Source organism: Berghia stephanieae, chromosome 1 (genome assembly GCF_034508935.2).
Source record: "Berghia stephanieae isolate SIO BIC M18660-M18661 chromosome 1, UCSD_Bste_1.3, whole genome shotgun sequence".
Lineage (NCBI taxonomy): Eukaryota > Metazoa > Mollusca > Gastropoda > Nudibranchia > Aeolidiidae > Berghia > Berghia stephanieae.
In genome coordinates this window covers 63,287,647-63,298,815 of record NC_088360.1, presented here as the reverse complement: position 1 = coordinate 63,298,815, position 11,169 = coordinate 63,287,647, and the positions used below count along the sequence as shown (strand labels likewise).

Here is an 11,169-nt window from a genome sequence, read left to right as displayed (position 1 = left end):
AAATGTATTTCGTCAACCCAGCTTGTAAAGTCTTCCTCCGCCCTAAGGATGGTTTCGTAGCCACCTTCAAGTTTAGTGACTGGACAGTGGAGGACGATGTGATCACTGGTCTCTGGGGCTGCCTGACATTTCTGGCAGGTATCACTGTTTCCAAGTTTCCATCTGCACATATTTGATGCAGTTCTGCCATGTCCAGTTAAGAGGCGGTTTGAGGAAATCCAGTATTTCCTGGCGTTATTGAATGCAGGCACTCTTTTGTTTGGATCTTTAATGATGTTTCCTCCTTTTGGTGTTTGTTTCCCTGTTCCACATTTCTCTCCAGTTTTCCTCCACACTGAAGTCTACCATTTTTGTTAGGTGGAAAGGTCTTCTCGATTTAAGTCTGGTTGTTGAAGGCGCCCCCTTTACGATTGATTTTATGGGAGTGTTGTCTGTGGCTTCGTCAATTCTTGCATGCATCCGTTGATTAGCACCTTGTCGTCTTAAACTTGGTGGTGCAATGCTGCTCAGTGTTGGGAGCCACTGAGTTGGAATTGACTTGAGACATCCTGTTATAATTCTCATTGATTCTCTTAATCGGATGTCAATGCGATTTACATGTGGGCTCCTCATCCAAACAGGGGCACAATATTCTCCCTCACTATAGCACAGTGCCAAAGCAGACATTCTCAGCACCTGTGGTGAGGCTCCCCAGGTGGTAGTTGCAAGTTTTCTCACCAGGCTGTTTCTTTTTGCGATTTTATTTGCGGTTCCTTCAATGTGTTTGCGATAGTTTAGTTGTCTGTCCAATGTAATGCCAATGGCCAAGGTATTTAGGATTGGGGTCTGGGGGTAGTATTGAGTTACCGGCTGTGATCTTCAGTTCTCTTGTTGCCTCTCGATTATTCAAGTGGAAGTTTGTGGATCTATTATTTGGTGGTATTCATTTTTAGGTACCATCTATCAAAATATTGTTTCAGGCGGGTGGTGTCTTTGCTTAGAACCTCTTCAATCTCTTTCCAGTTTTTCGATTGATAGGCTAAGGCCCCGTCATCAGCGTATCCAAGTTTGAGTGTTTCGCAGTTTGGCATGTCGGAGATATAAACGTTGAAGAAAGTTGGTTCCAAAACTGAACCTTGTGGTACCCCATTTTTAATTTTGCGTGTTTTGCTTTTGTTTTCTCCCAATATGACATGGAATTGTCTTGTGCCAGTCATGGTAGACAGAAGTTTGAGCGTCTTTCTACAAGGAATCATTTTTGAGAGCTTTAACATCAGTCCGCCTGTCCAAACAGTATCGTAGGCTGCAGATAAGTCTATTAGGACTGCCCCAGTCTTCTTTTTGTTCTCAAAGCCTGCTTCAATGTATGAGGTCAGTGCAAGGACCTGTTCACTTGTGCTTCTTTGTGGTCTAAAGCCCGCTTGTTCTGGTGGTATGCAGGGATTTACATATGGGGTGATTAGCTCTAATATGATTCTTTCCAGGAGCTTGTATAAGCAACAAAGTAGAGATATTGGTCTATAGCTGGATGGTTCAGTCATTGGTTTACCTGGTTTTAATATGGCGATTACTTTGGCATGTTTCCAAATTTGTGGATATGTGCCCTTTTCCATGATGTCTGTCATAGTATTTGCCAGCCAGTCTATTGTTTCTGGTCCAAAGTTAGTAATCATGTCGGGGTATATTCCATCAATGCCAGCAGCTTTGCCATTTTTTGGAAACCCCTATATCATCAGTCTCTCTCTATTTTCGATTCATCCGATAACTGATAACTGCTGACATCTTAAACACGATGGCGGCGATTAGCCAATAAAAGTGGCTGTTGTCCGGTCTGCGATAGTCTGTGGGCCCTACTGCGTATAACGAATATGAACACTATCTGCTATTCGCGGTACTACTGCAAATAACGAAAACGACTGCTATCTACTATTCTACAATACAATTGGTCGAATTGTGAATTCATATGAGTGATGAACCCTCCAGTTAACGATCACTTGGAATCTTTCAGTCTAACTGATCACACATATTTTTGGTCTCTCTCTCTCGTGTTGGTGACGAGAATTATAATACGGCTGACATTATCCCCAGACACCTGTCTGGCTGGGGATAACGAAATTTCGTTATTCCCAGACATATATTTGAAACTCCGCTCTTTTAAACAATTATCCACATTCCAGAATATGGAATGTTTCCAAATGCACATAGAAATAAGGAAAGTTAATAAAATATCTATAAAAACATAAAATTAACCAACATTAAATCAGTTGTTACTACATATACACAATATGCATTGACTTCGCAGTGGGTGTCATGGCCGAATGATTTAGTCGTCTGCCCTGGAAGTTTTACCAGAATCGACGTTGTGGGATCGAATCCTGGTTCCGCCACTTTAAAAAAAAAAAATTCCATCTTCTTTTTACAGAACGTTGCAAGGGATAGATGTCAGGTGCTTTGTCTTGGCCTCATCAGCCAGATTGTTTGTATTAAGCAATCTTTTTACGTCTGACTTTTATTCGGTCGGGGATTTGACTGTTAGTCAACCTCTGTTCCTGACCAGGGAAAGTATGGGACGGGGCTTTGACTGTTATTGGCCTCTGTTCCGGACCAGGGAAAGTATGGGACGGGGCTTTTGACTGTTATTGGCCTCTGTTCCGGACCAGGGATAGTATGGGACGGTGCTTTGACTGTTATTGGCCTCTGTTCCTGACCAGGGATAGTATGGGATGGGGCTTTGACTGTTATTCGGCCTCTGTTCCGGACCAGGGATAGTATGGGACGGCGCTTGGCCTGACTTTTAGACTTTGTTAGCAGGTGGGCAGTTAATTGCTAGAGTCAACGTGCCTTAATGACCCTGATAACTTTTGGGTTTTTTGGGCTTCATCAGCTTTGCCCGGGGCCAGGGATAGTATGCGCTTAGTCATCTATCTCTGCTAGATTACCTGACATTTCATACTGGGTGTCAGGGATATCTGTTGTATAGGGGTGGTTTACCTCTTGATTTTGGATTATACAGATCCTTAATAGACCTGGTTGGACATTTTGTTCACCTCTTTTTAATTAGATATTTTATAGACATCTCCTTACATATGGCATGAGACATGCGCTCTCTATTAGAGCCGTAGTGTATTCACTCAGAGTGGCATTACTTCACACTCTGTATTGGTGGATTTGACAACATTTTATATAACTTGTACCACCCTAGCTGGCTTAACATTTGCATACTTAGTATGGAGTCCTTAGATCAGAGATTTGGGGTGCATCAAAAGGGGGAGCTGGTTTTCAACAGCTTTGCCATCTCTGGAAAGATTTTCTGATGAAATTAGATCTTTATTGATTGGTGACTATGGGTAATGACTTATGGTTGTGTGGCTGATGCACTAACATTTCTACTGAGGTTTTTATCAGTGTTGCTAATATACAATGATCTACAGTATATTTTCCCTTGTTTCGATTGAAATTGTTTGGTATTTTTAGCAAATATTTTATGTATAATTTTTAATGCATACAAACAACATGGCTCTTGAATCCCTTTTAAATTCAATAGACACATCGATCCATGATTTGCAGCAGTCTTAGTATAGTTTCCAGCATAGTGTAATATACACATGAGCAGGATTTGTCATTGTTTCATGGATGTCTTTGTACATTTATTTGGTTACAAAGCTGCACCAGGGGGAAACTGGTGACGATGAGGATTATGAGAGTGTGAGGAATGATGATGAGGATGATAATAATAGCGATGGTGATGAGGATGATGATGCTGTTTGAGTCACTTATTGACAAGGAGTGAAGACAGATGGATGTTTATGAAGGTGAAAGGAAAAACTAATACGGTATCTTGAACATTTTAATTGGTAAACACGTCCGATTAGGCGATTGTCTTTCGACTTGGGTAGTCATACCTATTATGACCGAGGGGACTGGTCGGTTTGTCAGAACTTCAGGTTTCGGGCATATCCGAGGTTGGTTTCTGATGTGAATGCTTGTAGGAGTTAATCTCTTATTCTGTAATGTGAGCCACTTACTTTAGCCCAGTATGGTGATGATTCTTCTTGGTTTGAGTGAGTTCCAGTTGGTGACATTTATGAAGCGTTTCTTTGTACTTTTTCGATTGTATTTAGGTGGGATTGTTGGTTCAGGCCTGATTGATGCATATTCTAGTATTTATGCTGAATCAAGGCGGGATTAGCACATGTTTTCATGGCCTTAGGGATGGATATAAACGTCACCTCTATGTTGTGGAGGTTCTGATCCCAGCTTTAGGACTTGCTTGTTATCTACGTGCCATCATCGCTGCTACATGCTATTGTTTGACTTATTAGCTTGTGGTGTTACTGGAATGACTTCTTAAGATAATTGCGTCGACTGGTGATTTGTTGTTAGGAGTGGCCAGGGAACATAAATACTATCCTATTTGTTGAACTGTTGTATAAAATCAACGATTTGTTTTCTTTTTGTGGTATGACCTTGGCCTTGACTTTTGACTTAAATTTTGGTAGAGTCAGGCTATTTTACGGAAGCTACATTTTAGGTGTTTCTGTAGAGTGCATGCATGTGTAACTCGGGTTATCGATTACTCTCTTCATATAACGCAGGGTGGTATGCATTTAGTATATTGGATTTGTTGATTTGGACTAATTATTTAGCGGATATTTCATTATATTTTACGATTCATTTAGTTAGTCTTGAAGCGATATTTTCTGGCTTTTCATCGTTTTACATCGCATGCTACTATATGACTTTGAAGCCTCATATGAATTCACAATTCGACCAATTGTGTTGTAGAATGGATAGATAAACGATACTTACAACCAAAGTTGAAGTTTGTCTGTTATTCTACAACACTGGTCGATTGTGAATTCATTTGCCCACCCTTTATATAATTATCATATACCCTCCCCTCTAGTTCTATAGTTATATTATCTTCATACGATCCATGAGAAGTTTATGTTAGAGTTGGGCGGGGTTCCTGACCTCCCATAGTGGGAGGGGGGTACATACTGTGTCTTCTATCCCCTTATATCTGTTTTCCAACATGCTTTCTGTCTTTGTCTTGGAATGAGATTAATTGGTTTTGTCCTGTTCCTGGCCAGATCCCCTGGCTGAGAGGGAAACAGTCGAATGTATAGTTAGTTTTGGGAGATTATATTTTTTTCATTGTAAATCATCTCTCTGTTATTCACTGTATTATGCTTTCTTTATATTATATATGATTTGTAAAACATTTGAGTGTGTTCCTCTTAACGGGGACCTGTGCTTGTGTCTGGATGAGACTTTTAGTGATCTCAAACTAAGTACTTTGATAGAGTGCTTTTGGAATCTACACCTGTTTCTTATTTGAACCAATTCCCCTTTGTCTTCCCTTTTCTTGGATGCTTTATTGTAATTCTAGAACTTTTTACTATCCCATTTTCTTCCTTTTTACTGGCGCTGATATGACCTTAATGTGTTGCAAGCGCCTTAAAAACAAAACAAAACAAACTGGGTAGTATCTGGGCTCGTATAGTAGCCCGCTCAAAATTTAAAGTGTGATCGGTAACTGGATGGTTCATCACTGGGTGGGGATCCTGACCTCCCATAGCGGGCAGGGAGGTACATACTGTGTCTTCTATCCCATTATATCTGTTATCCAACATGCTTTCTGTCTTTGTCTTAGAATGAGATAACTTGTTTTTTTCCTGGCCCTCGTCTGAGTCCTGGCTGGGAGGGAAACAGTCAAATGCATAGTTATTGTTTTGGGAGATGATATTTTTTTCCTTGTAAATCATCTCTCTGTTATGTATTATTATATTTGTTATTTTTAATGTATAGTGTAAGCATTTGAGTGTATTTCTCTTTGTTGTATTTTGTGCTTGTGTCCGGATGAGACTTATAGGTGATCTCAAACTAAGTACATTGGTGGTATGCTCTTGGGATCTACATCTGGTCCCTATTTGTTCCCATTCCCCTTTGTCTTACTTTCTCTTGGGTGCTTTAATTGGAATTCTAGAACTTTTTACTATCCCATTTTCTTCCTTTTTACTGGCGCTGATATAACCTAAATGTGTTACAGGCGCCGTAAAACCCTTAAAAATTTATTTTTAAAAAATCACAATCGACCAGTGTTGTAGAATAACAGACAAACTTCAACTTTGGTAAGTAGCGTTTATCTATCCATACGCAGTACACGCGTTGTTGTTTTCCTGCACTTTCCATTGGTTCCCCTTTTTATTTTTTTTGAAGGATTGATATATTGGCATGACGCTTACATCAGTATTTTATCATGATCCTGACAATATCTATATAATACTAAATGTGCTCAAAGCGCTTTACAAGGGGTCCCTGGTCAACATTTAACCTGTAGGATTGGACATGACGCCTGTTAGGCGATATCACATTTTGTCGGACAAAGACAACTCTGTTAACGGCCAGGTACTCATTTTACACCTGAGTACGGTGAGAGAATGTGAGTAAAGAGCCTTTTCCTAGGACTCAACTATGCGCCGAGCGCAAGGCTCGAACCCAGGACCTTCCGATCCGAAAGCGAGTGTCATACTACTAGACCACATAGCCGCATCATTACCACTACTACTTCAACCACCGCCACCACCATACCATTACCATTACCACTACTATAGCAAGGACTATCCCGCACAAATCTTTGGGCCTCTTTTTCGCTCACGAAGTGCCCAAATTCGCGACAAAATATGGGACGAAGCCGTTTGGTATATGCTATTTTAAAAAATTAATTACGACGCTGTTTATCGATGAATATGACTGAAAGTTGGCACACAGTTAGAAAAAAGGTCATTTTAGATTATGTCAAGCGACAAAACTCGTATGATTACCAGAAGACCATTAAAAATAGATTTTTAATCTTTGGAGTAAAATATTTCTAAAACTACCGGGCGTGTAGGTTTTGTCGCTGACAAGGTAATACATGAACATTTCTTCTTTTGGGTTGTAAAATTTCATATGAATATGACAAGTACTTTTCCGTATTTTTCAAAACACCATCCTAATTTGCTCTTCATTTGTAAAAGACAAAGCCATTTTGCCCCCCTACAGCCCGAATCACAAGTTCAAAACGATTTGGCACCAAACAGCGGCTGAGCGAGTCGTGGCAAAGCGCTTTCTGATTGGTTGACCTCGTTTTAAAGTTCATGACTAGTCAAAATGTCTGCGCGGTCTCACTGGCAGAGGGGTGTTTATGGTCTGCCATTGCGTTTGGGTTCAATAAACAGCTGATAATTTGACTGTTTAATTAACAAGAATTTAAGAAGTTATAATGTTAAAAACTTTTGATTGCAATATGATCTACAATCTCAGCATGGGTTTAATTATTGTGTTCCAAGTCACGTTCTATCAGTAACCTTTGTCCCCTTGTCCAATTTCTCTTTTCCTTCTATACTTCTTTTGTTTACGTACACAATCTCTCTCTCTCTTTCTCTCTCTCTCTCTCTCTCTCTCTCTCTCTCTCTCTCTCTCTCTCTCTCTCTCTCTCTCTCTCTCTCTCTCTCTCTCTCTTGTGTGTGTGTGTGTGTGTGTTTATATATAAGTTAGAACTCTTCTAATGTTTTCATCATATTCTCTATCAAATTTGCCATAAAATTGCCAAATTTCAATCTTTTAATCCACTTATTACGCAAGATACAACCAAAGATCGAAAAAAATGCCGAAAAAGCGTCCCATATTTTCGCGTTTTTTTCCTCTTTGCGGGTCATCCAAATAAATGACACCTTTGAAACTGCATAACTTTTTTATTTATGAATGGATTTTCAAAATTCAAAAACATTTTTACTCAGTGGAGATAGGGCTTTGATTTCAGACAAAAATTTTCCTCAAAAAGAGAAAAAAACATTTTTCATAGTCTTTGCTAACTACTACTACAACTACAACCACCACCACATCATCATCATTACCACTATTACTACAACTACAATCATCACCACCACCACATCATCGTCTGACCTTTTTGCCTAGGATGTAATCATTAATAGAATGTTGTGTGGTTTTGACCGTGAAGAAAACCTTAAGAAGTCACATTTATATCATTTTAGAGACATCGTTTTGAATAATTTTGAGTTAAACGAGCGAGCAGAAAGTTATTTTCTTAGATTTCATGAACGGCTGATCAGCGCTTGTTTACTATAGTAACGCGATTCCCAGCCCATGACTCAATGGCGGATATTTTTCTCATCGAGGCCGCTGGTTGGTTAGCCAATAAGAGCACCGTACGGTTTCCATTGGGTAAATTCCTTGATCTTACATTTAAATAAATTAATCAGTTTATCAGTCAACAAATCAATCCTTGGTTTTTCTGTACCATATGAAATATTCAAAATTTTTATTGCTGATGGAACGAACGTTGATTTATACTTGTTAGTTCTACATTTAATCTGACAAAACCTTCTCCCAGATGGTAAAAGACTAAATTCATGGTATAAAATATGTTTTTTATTGTTGGTAATTGAGAATGCTTTCCTTTCTATTGCTTTTCCATGAATTCATTCTACTCCATCAAGAGGATGGTTTATTATTTTTGATGCCTCTTTGATAGATTTTGAAATTTTTGATTTATCTTTAAGTCGGCATCCTCCAAACCATATGGTGCAGCCAAACGCAATTACACTTTTAATCAATGAGTCACAAACTCTTAACATAGTTTTCTTCCTTACTTGAAATGTTCTCAAGTGGGATGCTAGGTTTGATTATATCATAAGTGCTGTTTTTGTCTTTTTGTTTTCCCAGAGATTTTTTTCCAGTATGTCCCGAATCAATCGAAGAGGACATGGTGCCTTTCAAGGCAGAGGTGCAGAGCCAGAACAATCCTCTAACTCTGTGCACCTCTCAATTTTAAAATCTGCAAGGAAATCTGGTGTTCTAAATTTGAGTCAAAAGGGTCTTGTTGTAGGTAAGTAGAGGTTGTAGGTTATTGTGATTCATCTTGAATTGAAAAAAAATCTGTTGCTTTCATTATTGTGATTTCACTCACTCATTCAATCCTCTCTGCAAAGTGTTTATTATGTGGTAGTGGTAGTAGTGTTTTCCTTTTGTGAGAACATCATCATCTCGGGGATACTCCTTTTCTGGCTAAAGCTGGAAATCCTCCGGCTGACCTTGGTCAGTATTGGTGAGTTTTTTTTTTTTTAAGATGAAAGTATTGGTTGTTTAAAGGTAACAGTTAAGGGGAAGAAAGAGGGATATATATCCTTTTCTGTGATATAAGGGTTATAGCATTTGATGAAGAGAAGTTTTGCATGAAATATTTTCATATATGGTCTTTTCGAAAAAAAACCATTCAGGCTATTCTTATTTTAGCAAAGGGCATCCCTGTCTACTTTATTAATTGAATTTTGTATAATGTATGAAAAGTACCATAGAAACCATAAGTTTTCGTTAATTTATTATTATCATCATCATCAATTTAAAAAGTGATTTCAACAATGTTGTACCCCTTGCCTAGATTAAGGAGCATTGTGTATTTCACCAAAGAGAAGAATCCCTCTATCTAATATTAACGAACCACCCTTGCCACTTCCTATATTTTCCTTATTCTTTTGGTCTTCTTCCAAGGCTGCAAATTATGAATTTAGGCACTGTACTATACAACATACTGCATGCTACTACTGTAAAGTAGGTAATTTATTAAAAAGACTAGTCATTTTTATCTAACATTTTTTTATGTATGGTTCCTAATTCCCCATTTATCAGTTCCAGAAAACGTTTGGACACTTTTAGAGGATGTGCCTGAGGAAGCCAAATCCATTTCACTGGACAATAAAGAAGATAAATGGTGGGACACACATGATATGACCAAGCTCATACTAGCCTCTAATAGGTTGACATCCATTGGTGAAGGGTTGAGAAACTTTGAAACTCTCACTGTACTTGATGTAAGTATCTTAATGTGCTTTTTTATATATTGAGCATGCATACTTAGGCTATACTTTCTTTCATCAATGGTTGCAGCAAGAAAACATGGTCATTACAATCCCAAAATATTCTATGAAACTATTTGTTTTAACAGAAATGGTAATACTATTGTCTGCTGCTGCTGCTATGAACTACTACTACTACTACTACTACTACTACTACTACTACTACTACTACTACTACTACTACTACTACTACTACTACTACTACTACTACTACTACTACTACTACTACTACTACTACTACTACTACTACTACTACTACTAACTACTACTACTACTACTACTATAACTACTACTACTAACTATCTACTACTACTACTACTACTATACTCTACTACTACTACTTACTACTACTACTACTACTACTACTACTACTACTACTACTACTACTATTTACTACTACTACTATACTACTACTACTACTACTACTACTACTATACTACTACTACTACTACTACTATACTACTACTACTACTACTACTACTATACTACTACTACTACTACTACTACTACTACTACACTACTACTACTACTACTACTACTACTACTACTACTACTACTACTATACTACTACTACTACTACTACTACTACTACTACTACTACTACTACTACTACTACTACTACTACTACTACTACTACTACTACTAACTACTACTACTACTACTACTACTACTACTACTACTACTACTACTACTACTACTACTACTACTACTACTACTACTACTACTACTACTACTACTATACTACTACTACTACTACTACTACTACTACTACTACTATACTACTACTACTACTACTACTACTACTACTACTACTTACTACTACTACTACTATACTACTACTACTACTACTACTACTACTACTACTACTACTACTACTACTACTACTACTACTAACTACTACTACTACTACTACTACTACTACTACCTACTACTACTACTAACTACTACTACTACTACTACTACTACTATCTACTACTACTTACTATACTACTACTACTACTTACTACTACTACTACTACTACATACTACTTACTACTACTACTACTACTACTACTACTACTACTACTACTACTACTACTACTATACTACTACTACTACTACTACTACTACTACTACTACTACTACTACTACTACTAACTTACTACTACTACTACTACTACTAACTACTACTACTACTACTATACTACTACTACTACTACTACTACTACTACTACTACTACTACTACTACTACTACTACTACTACTACTACTACTACTACTACTACTACTA

General features: G+C 38.0%; 1 protein-coding gene across 1 annotated transcript in view; it reads left to right on the top strand.

Moving 5' to 3' along the window:
* Window positions 1-11,169, top strand: part of LOC144979186 (leucine-rich repeat-containing protein 40-like) — an 85,069-nt gene that overhangs the window by 14,474 nt on the left and 59,426 nt on the right. The window contains exons 2-3 of the mRNA XM_078925800.1: window positions 8,710-8,872; window positions 9,673-9,854. Coding sequence (XP_078781926.1) covers window positions 8,710-8,872; window positions 9,673-9,854 — 345 coding nt within the window. The remainder of the gene's footprint in view (window positions 1-8,709; window positions 8,873-9,672; window positions 9,855-11,169) is intronic.